We start from the raw sequence: 22,508 nt of genomic DNA on the forward strand, positions 1-22,508 counted from the left end.
AATGTGGAATCTACAAAAACCAAATTGATAGAAACAGAGAATAGATTGGTTGTTGCCAGAGGTAGACAAGTGGGGGGTGGAGGAAATGAGTAAAGGTGGTCAAATGGTACAAACTTCTAGTTATAAGATAGTTCTGGGGATGCAAGCTTAAAAGTTCTCATCACAAGAAAAAAATTTTAACTATGTGAGGTGATGGATGTTAACTTATTGTAGTAATCATTTCTATATTATATGTCAGATCATTTTGTTCTACATCTTAAACTAATATAATGTTATATGTCAATTATATAATAAAACTGGGGGAAAAATAATTATCACCCAGAACAGTAGTCTTCAGACAGTATATGTACACTCTTGAGGTTCTGTAGTGGTGCTTCACAGGTTCTGCTTAAATTTGATTTGAATGCCATGGTTGTTGAGGCCCAAGTTATACACTAATTTACATACCCCGATTTCAAAGTAGCCTTATAATTGTATTGAATGGATTTTTAATAAGTTATAAATTAGAATTGAAACTAGGTGTTTAACCTGATAATTCCCTAAAGAAGAGAAATAAATACATGAAGGGGAAAGTAGACAACAAAATTAGGCTAATTTGTTTGCAATTAGTAATGAAAATTGTTACTGAAAAGTTTAGGGTAGACTGTTCTTACCCTTCATGTTAGTTACCAATGACATGTTACAATAGTAATTAGGTTAACTTTAGTGTAATCTTAAGAAAATTAAGCAATGTGAAATAATAATCTCCATTTAGCTCTTGCATTATACAAAAGTCATGGTATGCTCCAATAGGAACACACAATAAAGTAAATTACTGTAATTTCATATTATAAAAAATACTTTGGTATCCATGGCAAGGAACAAATAGTTCCTAAAATATTTCTCTAAAATGAAAAGTGAAGAATATAAGGAAGTTGATCGTTCCTTAGAGCCGTGTACTTTGATGTTCATGGATGTTTATGTTTCAGGTTTTGGTTGTTTTCTGATTTACTATGATGAGAAATTAGGAAGTAACGTTCTGTAATTTGTTTCACTGTTGTGTTTCCATTGTCAAGAATTACAACGTTACAGTTTATTTTGTAATCATAATTCCCATTGTTTTATCACACACACACTCTGTCCTTATTCATAGCTTCTCTATTCTCAGGTTTTTAAATTTTGATGTCTCTTGGTTGAATAGACATCATCATCAAGTAGTTTTTGTTTTTATATTTTCTGTAAGAGCTCATGGATATTGTATTCCATGGTATCTTATTTATTTTGGACCGTTTCCTTTTTTTATTTAGCTGAAGGGTAGATTAGCTAGTTATAAAATTCTCAATTTATGCTTTTTCCTTTCAACATTGTAGATGTTACTCCACTGTCTTCTAGCGTTGAGTGAAAGTCTTGAATTGAGCTCCTCTCTGCTTATATTCCATCCCCCCATTACACTTGCCACCACCATAGTCCATTCTCTTCTGCCTGGATGCCTGTAGGATTCAATTCTTTATCCCTGAAATTCATGCTAACTTTCCTAGGCTAAATCTGTTGATTCTTTTTTGCTAGGGCATTATGTGAATGTACACTTTTAGTTTTGAAATTCGGATTTTTATTTCATTTATATCTTTCATTGCATCTTTGCATGTTTTATTTCCGTGTGTTTTTCTATCAGTAAATTTTTCTGCAGTGTGTTTTGCTACTAAAATGGATATCCTTCATCTGTCTTTATCAGCTTTTTTCTGATTGTAATTTTGTCTTTACATTTAGTTTTAAGTTATTTCCTTTTACCTATCCTTCATTCATTCAACAAATACTTAATGAGCCTGGCTGCATAGCAGGTACCATTCTAGGTGCTGTGGTAGAGCAGTGAATAAAATAAATGAAGTCCCAGCCTTTATGGAGTTTATGTTTTAATGGGGGAGATAGTAGCAAGTTAATATATAGTTTGTCACGTGTTGATAATTGCTATGGAAAAATTAAAGGAATGGTACGTTGGGTGGGGATCAGTTGCTATTTTGTGTTGGGTTATCAGGAAAGGATTCAGTGACATTCGAGGAGATAAGCAAATAAGGAAGCAAGCCTTGCGTACGGTGCAGATGTTTAGTGGAAATTAAGATATTAGCAAGAACAAACACCGCAAGGTGTAGCATGTTTGGAGGCAAGTGAAAAAAGCAGTAGGAGGTAAAGCAGAGGTTGGGGGTGTTCCAGGTAAAGACTTGCTTTGGCCCTTGAAGTGACGTGGAAAACCAATGGGGAGTTTTGGGTGGAGGGACAGAGGCTGACCTAGTTTTTTAAAGATTCACTCTGGCTGTGGCTTCAGATTCTTGACTGTGTTGAAAGACATGTCTACTCTGCTTTTTGTTGTTTCTAGGCTTTTATCTTTGATTGCTTTATTTTCCTTTTCTCTTTCCTGATCTGCCAGCTCTCATCTCTTTGCATTGTCTTACCTATTTCTTGGAGCTTTTCTTTGAGGTCTCTGTTCAGAAGTTAATTTCTCTGAAGTTGTGTATAAAGAGTAGTTCACAAATTCTTCCTCTCCTTTCCTGGGATAATTTCTTTCAAATATATTTACCTATTAACTGTATTTTGCTCAGTTTACTCTGCTTTTGTATATTTTTGCTCTAGTCCTGTGCTGAATCCTTTAAGTTTTTTTTTTTTTTTTTTTTTTTGGCCACACCATGAAGCTTGTGGGATCTCAGTTCCCCTACCGAGGATTGAACCCGGGCTGTTAGCAGTGAAAGCGTGGAGTCCTAACCACTGGACTGCTATTATATATCATTGAGGAATATGCTTTATCCAGAACATCTGTTTGGAGTAGGGAGGGGCAAAAAGTTAGCATCACTTAACGTTTGTTTCTTCACATAGCTCTCAAACCAAATGTGTTTTCTTTCAGTCCTAGTAGCATAGCTTCCTTTATTCTTGATGTACTACAGATAGTTGGGGTGACCTGGCAGCTCCTTGGATCACAGGTTCTTAGGTTGTGATCGATGGTGATTGGCTCTTACCCTCCATCTCCAGCAGCTCTGTCAAAAATAATGAAGACTGTTGAGGTCTATCCCGATGGGGCTTTTTCTGTAAACCTACATCGTTGGAAACGCCTCATAGATTAACTGTGTGGTTTCCTTTACTCATAGAACTACCTGTTAGATCTGTGGGAAAGAACTACAAGACAGAGCTGCCAAGTAAACTATGAAAAACCTAACAAACTTTTTATCTTAGGTATTGGCATATCCCAATGATCTGTACTGTTCTAGGGTGTGATAGCTTAGGAGTGAGTATAATTTGAACCTAATACATTTTTAGAGGGTGTCAAATTCAGAACCAGGCAGATCCATCTCCTGACCGTAAACATGGTCCTAAAGTAAATCGCTTGAGGAAATTGGATCCCAAAGATTACAGGTGGGGAATTTTGAAGTGTGTCCATATTTCATTGGAGATCAAAGAAGCCTAACTAAAAGAATTGTGGGCTGACTCACATGATAACTTCTTTTTGAAAGGGCTGTTTTATCTTGAAGATTATGAGTTTGGAGGAACTAAGGTGATTGGCAGTGGAAAGAATCAGAACATGTGAAATTCCTTAAAAATTTATTGACTTAAATAACTTTGTGTTACACGTAATTAAAAAAAAAAACCCTTAAAAAAAATAATGAAGATTCTTCCTTGCTCTCTCCTGTAGTACAGCCTTACCTTGTTCTTCTGTGTTATAAAGGGAGATTCTCCTGTGGATGACCTCTAGATCATCTAAAAGGGTGTTAGATAGGGATTCTAGGACACAAACAGTGGAGAGAAGGAGGCAAAAGGACATGCACACAAACACGCTCTTTTAGTCGAATTGGTAGCCTTCCTGAAGAAGCTTCACTTGATGTCCATGATGCATTTTTAAGATTCATGGATGAGGGGTATAACTTTTGACATGTTATATGTAATCAAACAAGTGAATCCTTCCATAGAATCTATATAGTAACACTAGAGTCTGGTAGAATTACTCTTACAATTATTATTGAATGGAGCGAAGTAATAGGAAGCAGTGAGTGCTTACTATATCTCAAGTACTATGTTAAATTTAGCTTTTTCATTTATGACCTCATTTTATCCTCTTAACTCTGAAGGTATTATTATAGATAAAGGAAACGAAAGCATTTAGAGATGTGGTAACTGGCTGAAAGTTATACTGCTAATAAAAGCTAGAGCCAGCATTTCAGACCCAGGCTATCTGACTGTGGAGTTCAGGCTATCTGACTCTTAACTCTGCTACAGTCTGAACTGTGCTCCCCTCTACACTCTACCCACCCCCATCTACTTAGCATTTAGTAAAATTTGTATAGGAAATAACTTTTGTTGAAGAACTTCTGTTTTAAGGACTAAATTTACTGGCTGCCTAAGTATAGATATTTTTATGGGAGCTATTCATGTAATGCTTATATTTTTCAAACCTAGGTTTACCTCAGGCTGTTTCTAGCATGTGTTAGGTGGTTAAATAATGTGTTGAATAAGGCATTAGTCAATCATTTAATTGGCCTTTTTTAGAAAATAAAGTTCTTAATAAGGAAATACGTGTACTGTGTTTCTGGTATTAAGAATTAGACCTAAAGTGTGTGACCTTTGAAAGACTGCAGTGTTGGTGTATTAGTTTACTAGGGCTGCCGTCACAAATTACTACAAGATGAGTGGCTTAAACAACAAAATTTATTTTCTCACAGTTCTGGAAGCTGGAAGTACAAGATCAAGGTGTTGGCAGAGTCAGTTTCTTCTGAAAGCTGTGAGAGAAGGCTCTGTTCTAGGACTTTCTCCTTGGCTTGTGGATGACCGCCTTCTTCTTGTGTCTTCCATCAGTACATGTCTATGTCCAAATTTCTTCTGCTTATAAGGATCCAGTCATATTGCATTAGGGCCCATGCTAAAAAAACAAAAAAACCTCATTTTAACTTAATTACCTCTGTGAAGACCCTGAGGTGCTGGGGTTAGGACTTCAGCATATGAATTTGGTGGTGGCGACACAGTTCAACCCACAATATCTATATATCCATAACACCCTCTTAAATGATACAGTGCACTAGCTTGGTGGTAGGGGGGGTGGTCTAGCATCACAGGTGGAAAAGTGGAAATGTACTTGCTTTTTGCTCATTCTTCTCCCAACCTGAAAACGGAATCTGAAGCTTTTGCCACTGCTTTTGGTAGACAGCCAAAGGAAAGCATTATTTCCCGTTTGGGAAGAGTGCTAAAAGTACTTGGCTCCTGACCCAGCTCACTGTATAGGGACTATCTCCTCTGTGGCTTAGGAGCAGAGAAAAAAAACCTATGCTCTGCAAACAGAAGTTTTAGAAAATTATTAGTGGGACTATAATTATTACAAACACATAGGAAAATAGAAATAGTTTTAATAGCATCAACTCCCAGGTACTTCGCCTAGATCAGAGGCTGATAGACTTTTTATGTGAAGGGTCATACAGACACACTGGCAACCACTCATCTCTACTCCTGTAATGTGAAAGCTACTTATTTAACATGTAAGGGAATAGGTGTAGCTATGTTGCAGTAAAACTTTATTTATAAAATAGGTGGCTGGCAATCTGTGGGCTGTAATCTGAAGATCCCTGGTATTGATTATAAAGATATTATCTTATTTATTTAATGTTAAAGTAAGGCAAGGTATTTAATAAGCATGAAATAATTTATTCTGAGTATTTCAAAATAGGGTAGAATATTATCACTGGAAATGGATCGTAGAGATCATTTACCACAGCTCTTATTTTACTGATAACTGAGGTTCAAAAATCAAAGAATTGGCAGATCTTGGTGAGTGATCAGATTAGGGAGAAAGCAGGTGAATTAGTCTTGCGGAATGAGACCTAGAGTCACATGGGGCACTTGTGATTTGGATGCCTGACTTTGTAGAGCTCAGAAACAGGTGCTCCCTGTGTTGTTTTAACCTGGGGCCTAGCCTCCCTTGAGAGAGAGACAGACAGAGACGCGCATGGGCGCGCACACACAAGGATTATTATTACCAAAATGAAGGCGTAGGCATATGAGGAGCAGCCCCAGGTCACACAGCCTGCTGTTTACAGAGCCATTATTAGATCACAGGTCTTACTCCTGGGCTCCATCCACTGACCCCTGACCGCCTCCTCATATGTCCAGACCTCTCTTCAGCTGCATTGCTGGCTAGAGCCCAGGATAGACTGATAAAAGTGGACCAGATTTTTTATTTTTTAAAATTACTTTCTGTTTTATCTGTAAATGTAGTAGACATTTATCTAATTTTGGAAGAAATTTTACCTTAAATATGTTTTTTCTTTTAAAAAACTATTGTTTCAGAATATATTTTATATGTGTGAGTTAGTAAATGAAAAGATTGGGTGAAAGGAAGAAGGTTATCTGGATTTTTCTGTATAATCTAACTGTGGTATCAAATGGATACAACCAAACTTTTTGGACGACCCTGCAGTTGATTTTTGCTTGCTTGTTTTCTTTTTGCTTTTAACATATTGGAAATCTAATCACATCTCTGGTCGGGAAAGGTGAATCCAAATTCAGATATTTGATGTGATGTAGGTTCTGGCTGCTTGTTCTTCTTAAGGGAAAGCTTGGTTGATGTACATTTGATGGATTTGTGGGGGAAAGGGAGTCTAGTAAAGACAGTCTTTGATTTATACAGTTGGGCATAACAACCTTGGGTTTTTCTAGATATGCTGCTAGCACTCAGGAGGCTCTCTTTGGGTGTCAGTTTGCAGTGGTCATCAGTGACATCATCCTCAAATTGCTGTCTTGTCTTCAGCTTCCACAGCAGTGCTTCTCCTACCACAGGGTCTCCCAGTAGCCTGACTGCAGCAGTTGAGATGGCGCTGCTATTTTATGTTCTTTCCTGTTTTAATGATTAGGAAATAGTAAAGAAATTAATCTTTTCTTGGTGACTTAAGATCATCCTTTTGAATCACAAATATTATACTCTGCCAGGTAGAGAGCCTGTGATGATGCCACTGGAGCTGTTACATTTGGTTTTATTTCTCTCTAGGAAGACTGTTTTGTGTTTTCAGTGGATAGGATTTCTTTCTTTTCCCGCCCTCCCTCCCTCCCTCCCTCTTCCCTTCTCTCCCTCCCCATCTTCCCCTTTCCCACTCTCTCCCCCTCCCCCAGGTCTGTTCCCCTCCCCCTCTTCCTCCTCTCTGTCTCCCTCCATCCCCGCCTCTCTCTCCCTCTCCCCTCCCCATCTCCTTCTCTCTCTCCCTCCCCTCTCCTTCTCTTTTTCCTGTCTTCATCTTCTTTGTGGCTAGTTTTCAGCTGTTGGATTAGTTACTTTACTCTGGAAATGTCTTTTCCATTACTGGAATTACTTTGTAGTGTGTATATGAATATGTAGCTAATTTTGGAGCTCTCTGTGTGGAACAGAAGTCTGGTTACCTTCAGAGAGCTCACATGAGATGAGCTCTGGTAGCCTGGACGTCTGATGTGCACTGCCATGTTTATTGTTCTTAAGCCATTTTTCATTGTGCAGCCAACTGCTGCTCTTATAATGGACATTGCTATGCCGTGTTTGTCTGTTAATATATAAAGCACATACTAATTTACCCATGTGGGCAGGGGAGATATGTGTTGTATTGTGCCCTTAGAGGTAGCTCAACCATTACTCACATACTTGACCTTTATTTTCCAAGGAATTGAAATATCTGATTAGTGTTACTAGAAGAAAGATGACTTAACACAATGAGTGTCTTCTGAGATAGGATATGATTAGATGTCTAAAATCCCATTGTGCTGATCTTCCTGCCGTTAAGTATCTTTAGAATCTTTAAAAAGAGCAAGCCAAATTTTTTATCAAGTTGTTTACTAGTTGCAAGGGGCAGCATGATGTGTTCTCGTTAAGCCACTAGTGGATTATTTGTTATAGTCACTCATGTTTTTGACAAAATTAACTTTGATTTTGTTATTAAAAGTGAAGAGAAAGACGATTTAATTAATTAGTTAATTATTGTAACTTAAAATGGAAGAATGAAGCAAGCAGGGTATTTTACTTTGGGCTGCCAAATGCACCATAAATATTAGATTTTCTTCCTTCAGTTGTATATCTGATAACCCATTTCCAAAAGAAAGACAGACTATCTTCACCCTCTTCCTGCTTTCCAATTTTTTCTTTGCACTTGAAGCCAAATTCTTGGAGTGTTTTTTCATGACCACTCCTTTCATTTCCTCTTTGGTACATTTCACTTTTTGAATATGTAGTATTTCAGTTTCATTTCCGAATTAAAATATACACACCTTTAAAGGTATACAGCTTACAGCGCAGTTGCCTTTCTACCCTAGTTCCCCATCACATCATCCAGTTCTCATTGCCCCCCACCACCAATGCAAACACATAGGCAACAGTTGTTCTTAATGTCTTAGCTTTCCTCCAGGGTTTCCTTTTGCAAATGTAAATATAGATACTTAACTCTTCCTTTTTCTATGTAAAAGTAAAGAATATTATTCATACAGCTCTTACTTATTGCTGTTTTTACTTTTTATTTCTCAGATCTTTATCAGCACGTAGAGATCATCCTCATTTTTTGTGACAGCCACATTCTATTTCCTTGTTGGTTAATGCCTTGAATCAGACTTCTGACCCTTCCCATTTGTTGGAGGCCCATTTTCAGGCCTCATTCTTCTCTACTTCTGTCTTTCCAGGGTACTTGTGTCTTTTAAGTGTCTGTGTCACTACCCTTCAGGCCTTAATGCCAGGACCTGCCCTCCTACTGTGCACATAAATACAAAATCATAGAAAGAGGTACAGGGATTATAGAGAACCATTGAAGTTCCAAGTGATAAATGGGGAGAAGGAAGGAGCCTCTTCACTGTCTCTAGGGCTCCAACTTTCTGACCCGTGAACATTTCAAGTGTTTGTGCTCTTACCCAAAACAAATGCTGACTTTATTGTGGTCAGAAAAGCCTCTTTTCACCATTTTGGTCTCCACAGAACCTGGCCAGTAGTTGTTCAGATGTTTATTACATGAATGTACCACTGTCTCTGGCTGGGTTTTTTGTTTTTTAATTTTATTTATTTATTTATTGGCTGCGTTGGGTCTTCGTTGCTGCACGTGGGCTTTCTCTAGTTGTGGCAAGTGGGGGCTACTCTTTGTTGCGGTGTGCAGGCTTCCCATTGCGGTGGCTTCTCTTGTTGCGGAGCACGGGCTCTAGGCACGTGGGCTGCAGTAGTTGTGGCATGCGGGCTCAGTAGTTGTGGTATGCGGGCTCAGTAGCTGTGGCTTGCGGGCTCCAGAGCGCAGGCTCAGGAGCTGTGGCACACGGGCTGAGTTGCTCCGTGGCATGTGGCATCTTCCCGGACCAGGGCTCGAACCCGTGTCCCCTGCATGGGCAGGCGGATTCTTAAGCACTGTGCCACCAGGGAAGTCCCTCTGGCTGGTTCTTTATTTTGCTGACTCCCTTTCTTTCTCCCACAGCTTTAAGCAATCTTGAAAGCTCTCCTGCTGGTTCGTGATTCACTGGCCCTGCCCACACAGAGTTCAGCTTCAACTGCTGCACTTGTGGATGATTTCCTACACCTGCCTTTCATTCATTTTCTCTCACATTCAGACATAAAATCTACCTCTAATGTATCTGTGCTACACGTACTAGGTACATTGGTTCATATGTTAATCTTTTTTGTTGGTTTTTTTTTGTTTGTTTGTTTATTTGTTTTTTGACCGCGCCGTGCTGCATGTGAGATCTCAGTTCCCTGACCAGGGATTGAACCCGTGCCCCCTGCGTTGGAAGCTCGGAGTGCTAACCACTGGACCACCAGGGAACTCCCCTGTTAATTTTTGTAACAAGGTATTAGGGGATCTGGTTTATAGATGAAGAAATGTAGGTTCAGAGGGATCATACAGCTAGTTAGGGACCTATAGCTAGAGGTTATTCGGGCTGTAACTTGGAGTCACTGCACTTGATTATTACTTAGAACCTCACACTCAAAACAGAATGTAAACATTAGGATGTCTGAGTTCTATCCTTGGTTCTGCTGTAGTTGACTCTGACGGTGAGCTGCTTGCTTGTACCAGCATTTCATCATCTAGAAAGTATGGAGGTTGGACTAGGTTCCTGAAGCCTCTTCTCACTTAGCTAGTTATGATTCTGGATGTAAATCTAGGATTGCTCATAGTGCAGGACCTGCTGCAAGTTCCTCTAGTCCTGAGAGTCAAGGTTGTTTCTCTCTGTGTAGAGGGATCCCACGGTGTGCTGCTTCTGTTTGGTGGGGATTTAAGCACCAAATCAGTGGATTTTACATAGGTGATAGATTTTTTGTCCCCCTCAAATTACATAATACACTTATTGTCTTACTAAATGGTATTTCCATTCTGTTAAGGAAAATTTGTGTCCATTGACTTAATTTTTAAACAAAAAATACATAGTTGATTTGTTTTAATTATTACTACTTTAGAACTTTAGGTATAGCATGGAAAGACATGTGGGTTGGTTCATTTCCTTTCTCAATATTTTCCCCTAAGGTTATAGCCATTGTATCCATTTATAAAATAACTTTATAGTACTAAAGCATTTTTAATCATTACTGGAGAACTATTTTGATATTACTATATTGCATTGTAACATGATACATTCACTAGTAAAGAATTATAATGAAGACTTTGTAATGGTCTACGTTTTATGTCTTAGTATTCTTATTCATGTATTTAAGTATTTGAGGTTTTTAACACACATTCTACATTGGGATCTGATTTTCATTTTGGATATGCTCTGTATAAAGGTGGCTTTTCTAGACTATATATAAAATGATGTTTCTTTGATTTTTAATAAAAAGAGCTAATACCTTACTGGATAATTATATCAATTAAAAAGGATAGTTTTGTTTTGTATTTTAAGGGTGATTTATTAGCAGAAAGTATAAAAATGAAGTACTACATTTTCAATTGTTATTTATCCAATTTGGACTATATGTAACTAGTATTTTCAGGACATTTATTTAAAATATTTTATGCAAAATATTTCAATCTATTTTTTTCTTCTTGTTGCAGGAGCTAGAGTTAATGCCAAAGACAACAAATGGTTGACACCTTTACACAGAGCAGTTGCATCTTGTAGTGAGGTATGAAATTTCTCTTAGTAAATATTTTGTATATAAAATCATTAAGTAGGCCTGCCTATGAGTCCATATTCAAATTCTGTATTTTCAAAAAAGGAAAAAGCAACTGAAAATACCTAGACTGGTCACTTTACTTTGGAATTTGTTCAAACCAAGTTAATTGTTCCATTTTCCTTTTGTGACTAAGGCCTCTTGGAGAGTCTGAAGTGGCAGAGAATAGAAAACCCTCCTTCTGTACTTCTTACAAGAGAGCAGTTGTTTTTCTATCTTACAAATTCCTCCTCAAGGCTTTTCTCTGCTGACTGGTTCACAATAGCCCAATAGACGTGTTGCAGAGGTTCTGCTGGTTGTGCTGAAGAAATAATCTCAGCAGTGTGTAATGACTAAATAAAGATTGTTTAGGTGAACGCTGAAATTAGTTTCAGAAACATTACTTGATCTCACATGTTGCCAGTTCTAAATACAATCTTAAAAAATATGTTAGGTGTCTTATGAGGAAGAACAGTTCCTTTTTATTTATAATCCTGTGTGTCGTTTGACCTTCAAGATAACTGACATTTTGGGAGAAAGTTCATTTTTATACTTGTCATATCTTCTAGTCCTCATAACATCCTTGTAGGATAGATATTTTAAGGAACTGTGTAGTTAATAATTTGCCAGAAACCACTCAGCTGTTGAGTAGCAGAGATGATACAAATACCTGGACCCTCTTTTTTTCTGTCATTTTACTGCCTTTCTAAAATGTATTGGGTACTTTATACAAATGCATTGTGCCCAAAGCACCCCTTTTACCTATCTTACGATAGTTGAAAACATTTTTTAAATAATTTAAAATATAAAAGGGTGGGACTGTATAAATTAATGTTTTCTTCAGTTATTCAAATTGTGAGAGACGAGAGAGGGTGGCTACTGCTCCTTCTCCCCATCATGGGGCCAGATGGTTCTGGAGAGAGAAGGGGAACACATGCCTTGGGAGGATGTTTCCCCAGGAGAAACTGGGGGCGCTCCTGTCTGTTCATTCTTCTTTGTATTCCTCATTGCGAAGTACACCTTGAACCTAAAACGAGAGTTGGGTGAGTGAAGAGGAGTGGAGGAGAAGGTGGCTGGAAGGGACTGAAAATGCTGCGGTGTGACAGAGGCGGTCTGTTGACCATAAGCCTCTGGATTGGGAGGAGGAGGGAGGGGACGGTGGTCCTTCCTTGGTGGCTACAGCTGGTGAACTGTGGGACTTGGATCGGGAGACACTGGCTTCAGATATCACCTGCCACTTTCTAGCTTTGTGATCTTGGGCAAATCTGGGAATTCTGAAAACTAAGACCTGTTAACCAAAATACTTTGAACTCTGAAATTCATGGTAATGTTTTTAAGTTTGTGGTTAGCCCTCCTGTAGTGAAGTTTCTTTAAATAAAGGCAGTTAAGGAAGATAAACGTTGCCATCATGGCAACCTATTGATAAATTAGTCATACTTACCTATTTTTTGGTATGACTCTTGGAAATATGACTATTAAATTTAGTGGAGTTTTGTCAAGTTAAATCATCACTTTGTATATTTGTAGAGATTGTAAAACAGGCCAAAGATTCTTTAAAAAAATAATTAATGTTAAAGGCAGATTGTAGGTTCCACCCAGAGACCTAGCTGCTGATTTTTTATAACTATGTACGTGGCTTGAACTTAAGGGCAAGCTGTAGGTTAGAAAGCAACAGATCCTAATAAGTTTAAGTTTAAGCTTTTCAACCTAAAAAAAGTTTAGGATTTTCATCCTAAACACTACTAGGGTATGTAGTATTACTACTCTTCTGCAGGATTATGGGAAACAGCTATAAAATGTAACCATTCCATAAAAATATAACTTCTGTAAACCCTGAGCCCTAAGGATTATTTTTCTTTTAAAAGGAAAATGCCATGATTAGGAAAACTGCTAGGAAACCTAGTCAAGATTATCAGTTTCACTGGTGTTCTTTTAATTATTCCTATCATATCCTAAGAGCAAAAGAGAGCTATACTTACATTACTTACTTCATTTAATAGAAAACATAACCACAAAGGGGTATATAAAAAGGCAAAATTTTAGGTAGCTTTTGATTTATGTTTTTGAGATGCCATGAGAGAAGTAAGCTCTACAGAAGATGATTAGAGTGACTATTTTCTCACTTCTCCCGAGGACAGAGATGACTAGCGTCACTGACGATGCATAGTAAGGAAGTTAACTCCTCACAGACAGTGGGTGTCTTAAGGCTTAATTCCCTCACTGAACTTGGCTTTAGAAAGACTGCTTCGGGTTAACTATACCAAGTTCCTCAGCTCTCCTTCCATGACATGGTTTCCATGCACCCGGTCATATTGCCTGGCTGCCTCATCTTTTCTCCACCACTGGTTTGTGACTGTCAGTCTTGAAGTGTAGCATACAATCCAGCTCTCCATACATGCTGAGTGTTCTTCTGAATAAATCAATTTCTGAGTATTAGGGCTTTGTGTCTGTGTGTGGGGGCGTTATTTATTTATTTATCTATCTATCTGTCTATCCATCCATATCACACTGGATCCTCTGAAGGATATGCATTTATTTTTTTAACCTAACTCCAGGAATTAACATTTTAGTTCTATCAAGATAACTGAGTTTAAAATATATTATCATGTGAGATATTAGTGGTTCACCCAAACATTGTGTTCATTTGGAATGCGTTAACCCTTCTTTTCCCTGTGCCTGACCCTAAGCTATGAATACTCTTTGGATATAATTATTTAACCTTTTGTTATCACCCCACCCCCATATTTCTTAATCTTATTTAAATCTGTGTCATAGGATATTACTTGTCTGAAGTCAAGGCACACCTGCAGCATTTCTTACACATGCATACCCTCTAATAATGGAAAAATTGGGATCAAGGTTACTCTGGTAATTTTGTCATTAGTAAAACTGTGTATATCCTTGGTTATCCCTACATTTTTTTTCTAAATGCTTGTAATGTGTTGCTAATAAAATCTAGAATTTTACTAGGGTAAGACATCAGGCTCATTGGTTTGTAATATCCAGAAATTTACCCTTTAAAAAAATTGTTTTTGTTTTCGAATCTCCTGTCTTTAGAGAGTTCTTTAGTTTTCTCTGAATTTTCAAAGATCACTGCTATTGTGATATGGCACTGACGTATATTATTTTGAGTAGTAAATGATGGATGTATTAGTCAGCTCGGCTGCCAAACAAAATACCATAGACTGGGTGGCTTAAACAACAGAAATGTTTTTTCTCACAGTCTGGAGGCTAGAAGTCTCAGATGAAGGTCCAGCAGGGTCAGTTTCTGATGAGGACTCTCTTCCTGGCTTGCAGATGGCTGCCTTCTCACTGTGTCCTCACATTTGGTGGGGGAGGGGGGAATCTCTCTCTCCCTCTTCCTCGTCTTAGAAGGCCATCAGTCTGATCAGGTTAGGGTCTCTCCCTTATCATCTCATTTAACTTTACTGCTTTGTGGTGGGGGGTGGTTAGGGCTTCAGCATGAGTTGTGGGGTACACAATTAAGTGTCCCCAGCAGTGGACCCAGGGTTCAAACAGTCTTAGTCGTTGTGTTTACAGCCTTCTTTAGGTGCCATCTTACCCACCCTCAACCATAAACTGGATTTATTCTTGTTTTTCTGTGAAACAAAAGTATAGCTTTGATTTTTCTGTTCTTGCTGATGGAACATAAGTATTCCACACACTTTTCAGAAACTTAAAGGTATGCATTGTGAATTCCAGTTGGAAATAATTAAGACAAGCCTGGCATCTATATAGTATGCTGTATTTGCCCAATTTATCCAATTATAAAGTCTTCATTTTGTTTTTAATTATTTTCTAGTACATCTATTTCCCAGGATGGTATTAGTGTTACTCCCTAAGTCACAAAATACCCTTCTTGAGGATGAAGATTGAGAATCCTGACAGTGTTTGTACTTTGTTCTCCATGATTCTGAGTACCTATTCCTCTGTGTATCTTTTCCCCTATATTCCTTTTTCTTAATTGAAATATAGTTTACAGTAAAATGCACAGACTTTAAGTGTATAGTGTTGAGTTTTGGCAAATGTATACACCCATGTAACCTTTCTCCCAGTCTAGATTTAGAAGATTCCATCACTCCAGCAAGTTCCCTCATGTCCCTTTTCAGTCAGTCCCTCCTGTCCCCAGAGGCACCTCTCAATTGCCTGTTCTAGAATTTTATAAAAATGGAATCATACAATATGTACTCCTATGTCTTGACTTCTTTTGAGATTAGTCATACTGTTGTGTACATTAGTGGTTCATTTCTTTTTATTGCCGAGTAGTGTTTCCTGTATGGATGTACAACAGTTTATCTATTTTGCTATAGGTGGACATTTACATTTCTTGTTTTTGGCTCTTATGAATAAATAAAATAAAAAATAAATAAATAAAAACATTCTTAGATGGGTCTTGTTAAAATTTCTCTTGGGTAAATAGCTGGATTGGAATTGTGAGGTCACAGGGCAAGCCTCCATATGTCTTTACTTAGCTACTCAGCAGGTCGATAGATTGATGGGCGTCTCTCCAGTCTTTTGCCAGCCTTGTGCTGGTTCCCATATTTCAGCAGTTCTGATTACTTTTTATTTCAAAGGCTATGTGCAAATCATGAATAATAGTATTTTGCTTGGTCTTCCTTGCTACTTTGCATAGTTACAGTTATTTTAATCTTTTGAACAGTCTAATGTACGTTAGGTTTTTTTGCTTCATAGCAGACTTGAGATGAGTGATGGACAGGTGCTCTTTCCCCTCTTTACTGATAAGAGATAAGAAAACCAAGGGTCAGTTTTACTAGACTTGAATAATTATACCTTGTAAATGACAGAACTGAGGTGATTTGGTTCTGGTCCTTTTCATTTCATATGTAGTTTGTTGTTCATCTGCCAAAAATAGGATTATCACTGTAAGGAAAAAATTCTGCTACGTTTAGTTCTGATTATATTGCTTAATATTGATGGCATACTGGATTGCTTTCGATTTTGCCATGAGTCCAGTTTATGGATGTTTTGTGACGTTTTTCTTGTGCTTCTGGGAGACCAATCCCTTTGAATAGTAAACTCTTAATTTGCCTTGTTAACACCAACTTTCCCACCAGGTAGCATCACAACAAAGACTTCTTCCCTCCCTCCCTCCCTCCCTCCCTCTCTTTCACTCTCTCTCTCTAATGAATTAGAACCTAGTGATTTTTCATTTTGTAAAATATAGCATGTGGAATACTTTGGGAAATGGTATGTTTAAATTCTTATATATTTAATGGCAAAGTGATAAATCTACTTTTTAAAGCTTTGAAAGTATAAATTAATTATATCTCACCATCTAGAAAAGCAAGATTAGTAATGAATGTTTTTGAAGAGTATTTGTCAGTATTTCTTGTACATTTTGATAGAGACTGATTGTTGTGCCTTTAATTGGAGGATAGAGAAAGAGAATGTTTTATTTGATGTCTCTTGCATGGCTCTGAGTACTGCCTTTAGTTCAAGCTATTTTGTTTTTTGGCTTGTTTATAGCAGGTTCTGCCAGAACTATTTTTATTTTCTCAAGAAATTTTATTTCCTTCATGTGTGTACAATTTCTAAAGCTGTTAACTCAGTTGTCTTGTATATCTTCATATGTTTTAGGAAGCAGTTCAGGTACTTTTGAAGCATTCTGCAGATGTTAATGCTCGAGACAAAAACTGGCAAACCCCTTTACACATAGCGGCTGCTAATAAAGCTGTAAAGTGTGCGGAAGCTTTGGTCCCTCTGCTGAGTAATGTAAATGTGTCCGATCGAGCAGGGAGAACTGCACTGCATCATGCAGCTTTCAGTGGACACGGGGAGGTAAGTGGTATTCAGTTAGACAGTGATTCTCTCTCCCTGCGTGTGTGCCCCCCCCATTATTAATGAACTTGCCTCTTTTGCTCATTTTTATCTAATTTTGCCTTTTTCAAACCCTCAGACTTCTTTTCATGATAATTCATGATATAACTTTCTCAAATTCAGAAATTTATTTATCAGATACAGCCCCTGCACTTGAATTTCATGGTCAACCTGGGGAGACAAAGGACAACACTGCCAGCTGTGACACAGTGTGAAAAGTATGTTCTGTCATTGCAGGAAAGAATGTCTAGGAAGGCGCAAGAGTTTCATTGTTCTCCCAGAAAGATGGTAGCAAAGGAAGGTGGAGTGTCGAAAGCATTTTCTTATAGTTTATTTTGAACATTTAGTCAAGAACTCTTTGATGACAGACCATCAAAAGAAAGCAATTTAAGGCAATTAGTATTTGGTTACCTTACACCAGGAGCATCGGTTAACGTTAGGTGCGCCAGAGCAGAGAGGGGGTTATGTGTGTACATGGTAGACGTAGGAAAGAGCGGGACCCCGAGTTAGAAGAACCTTTGAGGGCAGCTTGTCCGGTCCTTCATGTCTGTCGCAGACGCAGAAGCTCAGAGGTAAAAACGGTGGTCCTACTGTACAGCAGAGGGAACTATTACAGTCAACATCAATTCTTTTCCTGTAGTAGAAAAGAATCTGGAAGAAATATATGTATATATAAAACTGAATCCCTTTGCTGTGTACCTGAAACATTGTAAATCAACTATACTTCAGTCTTTTTTTTAAAAAAAAAGAGGTAAAGTGACATTCCCAAGATTCCATGGCTGAGGGCTAGTCGCTGCAGTGCTGTTTTCACTGTGCTTCTCGGCTTTCGCAACATAAAGAATTCTTGTCTTTACTGCAGTTCAGGTCACTAGATGAGTCCCTTTTTGACATCTGGAATGCCCTTTCTAATGGGGAAACTATTGTAAATATGCCTGGACATAATGGGAATGACTTTTTTTGGTACATTGTGAGGTAAGTAGACTGTGCAGTGACCTTCAGGTCTAATCATATTACGGACACTGCATCTGTGTTTGAATTAAATTTCAGACATTTCTGGGATCAGAATGCACTTTGAATTTTAATAACACTTTGGGCTACAAAAAGGAATAAAACCTGTTGTTAAATACTCTCCCTTTAGACTTTCCAGATTTGTGCTTAGTTGTTCATAAAATACCAGGACACAAAGTGGCATCTTTAAAAAGATACTGATGCCTGACTTCAGTAACCACCATAGTGAAACCTTTTTTCTTATATTGTCCTGTTGTTTATTAAATTATGTTAAAGCATCTTCAGTATACAGTCTCGTCTTTCCTTTCTACAAATGCAGAAATTCGGTGCCAGAGAGCTTGAGATGAGTAGTCTTCACGATGGATATTCATGAACAGTTCTGCTTCTGAATGTTGATGAAACTGTGTTTATTTTTATTCCAGATGGTCAAACTACTCTTGTCTAGAGGTGCCAATATTAATGCTTTTGACAAGAAAGATAGACGTGCTATCCACTGGGCAGCGTATATGGGTATGTGTTTTTTAAATTTATTTTTTGACATTAAGTATTAAGGAAAAGTTGGACATTTCGTTCTTGCATTTGGTATAACATGTCTTTTAGGATAGTGAGAAGTTGCACCATATCTGAGTTTGCTGCCCAAGTGTAACCAGCCTGGCAGTCGGGAGAGGTTTGCCAGGACAGGAGTACATTAGGTCCAGTTCTCCTGAAAGCTGTTTAAAATTAATTCTGTTTACTTTTAAAGGGAGAGATGTCCTAGACACAAGCTTGGGATACAGAGTTTAGATTGGTGTTTACTAAAAGCCCATTCTCATACCCATCCGGAACCCATCCTTGTTTGTATGGGAATATTAAGGTAGAAGTTGTGAAGATGTATTAAGAAGCCTGTTATCTTGTGCCAAGCACTGGGTTAAATAGGCATATCACGTTTGATTTCTACCACAGTAATTTCACAGTAAGAAACTGAGGTTTAGATATCAGCTTTTCTGCTTTTAACATCTTAAGGGAATTCCCTGGCAGTCCAGTGGTTAGGACTTCACGCTTTCACTGCCGAGGGTGTGGGTTCCATCCCTGGTCGGGGAACCAAGATCCCACAAGCTGCGCAGTGCGACCAAACAAAGAAAAAAAAAAAAGATTCTTGAAAAGTCTTAGGATCTGCACAGTTGCAGTCTGAAACTAACAGAGCTCATGGGAAAATGGTCCTGGGGCAGACTGCTTAAAACCTACGCAACTCCACGAGCAGAGCACTAACGAAAGCATTAATGGGTTTTTGAGGTAACTGGGACAGCCAGGGAGGAGGAAGGTCAGCCTTCCTCAGGATACTTTAAAACGCACAGAAAGAACAGAGCAGAGACGCTGGCCTGCGGACGCTAAGACCACGCAGGTCGAAGTGGATCTCAACCTGCCGCAAAGCTTGCAAGTCCCGTAGGGCTAGGCTGTGCCTCTGGAAGGAAGCCGTGGGTGGGGCGTCTTACAATAGAGCTGAAGAACTCCTTTCTTTGCAGCCATGGAGCTCAGGGCCTTTTCTTTTCCTCCCAGCAGTCCATTCTGCTTCTGCTGTTCTTGCTCCTCTGACTTAGGAAAAATTACATGGACTGACGGACCTGCCATGTAGTGCTGGTCTCATTCCCATGTGCCTCTCATACTGACTACAAAGACAGTCTAGCCCCTCTTCTCACAGGCATAGCTTATCCTCACTACTCCCTGCCTTTGCTCTTGTCTTTTCCTAGCTCTCACTTACAATTCGAAGGTTGATAGAAGATTATTAATTTTAAAAACTATATAAAATTGTATAAAATACAAAAATATAAGAAACCAAATGAACTCAGAGCAGTTGACAGTAACCCCAAGGTCCAGGAAAATCCTTTGCCCATCATGGAAATAACTCTTGGGCTCTTGGTGTTTCTCTCACACCAAAGGTTTGTGCCTCTAGTTATGTCATGGGCACTTTTCTTCTATTAATTGAAGGTAAAACGTCCAGAAGCAAGTCTCCTGTGGTGTCCTAAAGTGCCCTCCTCACAGCCTGTAGGTTTTCTGTATTTTAAGTCTTGGGGATTTTTCTGAATATTCTGGAGTAGCTTATTCTTGACAGTTCAGGAACAGATAGTCTGTGGTTTTAAACTATATACCTTATATTAAAAGGTTCACACATTAAGCAGAGGGTGTCAGGCCTTTTATCTCCAAAGAATTAAACTTGGCTAAACAGCTGTTTTCATAGAATTGAAGGCCAAGGAATTTTGTGGGTTGCCTCTAATTGAGCTCCCAGAGTAGCTGGGTGTGTGTATCTCAGAGGCCCTTGGATGGCTTTGTTTTCCTTGATCTACTAAATGTCATTTTTCAGGCTGATTGTGGATTGTAAAAGATATTCTGTATTTCTTGGACCTCATAGTCCATTTAATTTTTGAGTATAAACATTCAGAGATTCATAATTTTCCTTTCCCTGTCTCTTCCTTCCTTTAAGCTTGGAAAAAGAGGAGTATTGACACACAGTTTCTAAAACCATTCAGTTGTTTTAGGTGTTCAGGATTAAAAAGGAGCTAAATATACGAAAGTAGGGAGTTACTGCCTGGTCTATTAGACAGGCCTTAAGTCCAGGTCATTGACACCTCTAGAGAATCTGCCAATATTAGCCTAAGAGACATTACATTATTGCATTACATGTCTTCTTGTAATTTATTTCTCACAGGCTGCTGTATTTGCCCTGACCTTCTGTCCCCTGGTTGAGGCTACCCTTACTTTTCTGTTAGGTTCTACCTCTTATCCTTATGCTATGACTGAATCCTCTGTTTATGTTCCCCAGCCCCACCTCTGTCCCCAAATGAACTGATCATTTTTCCCTCCCTACCCTGTGTTTGCTCCTACCATGAACCTTCATGAAGAATCCGTTTACTGGTACTGATGAACCTAGTTGCAGGGCAGGAATAAAGAGGTAGACATAGAGAATGGACTTGAGGACGTGGGGTGGGAGGGGGAAGCTGGGGCGAAGTGAGAGTAGCATCGACATATATACACTACCGAAGGTAAAATAGCTGGCTGGTGGGAAGCAGCAGCATAGCACAGGGAGATCGGCTCGGTGCTTTGCGATGACCTAGAGGGGTGGGATAGGGAGGATAGGAGGGAGGCTCAAGAGGGAGGGGATGCGGGAACATGTGTATGTATATGGCTGATTCGCTTTGTTGTGCAACAGAAACTAACACAGTATTGTGAAGCAATTATAACTCCGATAGAGCTCTGTTTAAAAAAAAAAAATCCATTTACTCATTCATCTTTTCTGTTGCCTTCAGTGCTTTTAGCAATACCCAGTCACTTTTTGCCTCAAAGTACCTTACTGTGATGACTTTGACATAGAGGGTACTAAATAAATATTAATTACCTTGACAAGCAACTCATTACATTATTTCTTCTTAAAGCAAAGCATAATTTGAGTTGATGTGAAATGGTGTTTTTTCTTCTTACTTTCCTTTCCATAAAAACTTGTGAGCATAGCTCATTTTACTTTTATTAATACATTCATGAACAAAAGAAAAATGTAGGGAATTTTCCAAATTCCTGACGGATAATGATTACATTTATCAGATTCACATTGCATGGATATAATTTTTTTAAAGGAGTTATTGACTACAGAATTATGTATGCCACGCATGTCTGCTGGATGCTGTCTTCTAAAAATACACCCAGATGAATTGAATGAAATCTAGTCTCCTTGGTAGCATCGTTCTATAAATTGATAAGGAAAACACATACGTATTCTGGCTAGGTTCCGCCTCGCTAGAACAAAATCATTTATTTCACTCTAGAACTTTCTTCCCTTTTTTCTTTTAAATAGGTCACCCCAAACTGGCTATGGAAAGGCCCCTTCTTCATGTTTTCAGTGGTCCATTAAAGGAATTTATACATATTTCAGAAATGTGCTTAAACAAGTATTTGTCAATTTTAAGATTGCAAATTTCCCTATGCGTGGCACCTTTTAAAAACAGGGCTTTATGGGTCTCAGGAAAAGTTCACACTTCCTGGAATCTACATAATTAATATGATCTAAATCATTTACTTAGAATGATGTGTTGGTTTTGGATAGTTTTTCCATTCTGTTTGTATAATGGGCCTTCTAGTCTTAAAAATCAGGAGAATTTGTTTCTTTTTGGCATATTTAGTGAATAATATGCATTTGCCCGGTTTAAAAAAGCTATATTTATGTGTGAGCCTCCTGGGCATGATAAGTCCTGGTTTTTAATACATTACACTAAACCCAAGTAGTTGTCTTTCTAGAGCCATAGATCAGAGAGTAATGTGTAATGAGAGATCTTTTGTACCAGTTAGTGCTCTTATATGATAGTCACATTTAATTTGGCACCTAATGATTTGACAGATATTCTTTTGATTTTTTCCTAAAGGTATAGTAGATATTTTTCATACTGAAATGGGGAAAAAAATAGCTGAATGTATCTTCTTTAATTGATAATTTATATATATGAACAACTATATCTACTTGATTCTTTATGCATCTTATAGACTCCTTTTTTCAAGGGGGCAAGGTACTATGTTTGAAAGTCTCATTTTTATAGTTATTTACTTTATATACTCCTTCCCT

The 22,508-nt window shown here is 38.2% G+C and overlaps 1 protein-coding gene and 1 non-coding gene across 8 annotated transcripts in view; both read left to right on the forward strand.

Annotated features, from left to right (window-relative positions):
- The window catches only part of ANKRD28 (ankyrin repeat domain 28), a 176,676-nt gene that overhangs the window by 107,973 nt on the left and 46,195 nt on the right, over positions 1-22,508 (forward strand). For 4 of the 7 annotated variants that reach the window (XM_057545194.1, XM_057545196.1, XM_057545195.1 and 1 more), the window contains 2 exons: positions 16,676-16,876; positions 18,346-18,433. In XM_057545194.1, the coding sequence (XP_057401177.1) occupies positions 16,676-16,876; positions 18,346-18,433 (289 nt within the window). Of the gene's footprint in view, positions 1-10,979; positions 11,051-16,675; positions 16,877-18,345; positions 18,434-22,508 lie in introns of all 7 variants that reach the window. The other 3 variants (XM_057545192.1, XM_057545193.1, XM_007167001.2) reach the window with 1 other exon arrangement.
- On the forward strand, positions 3,024-3,154 carry LOC114235653 (small nucleolar RNA SNORA18). The gene has a single exon (XR_003621773.1). It is a non-coding gene; the product is annotated as a small nucleolar RNA SNORA18 (small nucleolar RNA).

Source organism: Balaenoptera acutorostrata, chromosome 4 (genome assembly GCF_949987535.1).
Source record: "Balaenoptera acutorostrata chromosome 4, mBalAcu1.1, whole genome shotgun sequence".
NCBI lineage: Eukaryota > Metazoa > Chordata > Mammalia > Artiodactyla > Balaenopteridae > Balaenoptera > Balaenoptera acutorostrata.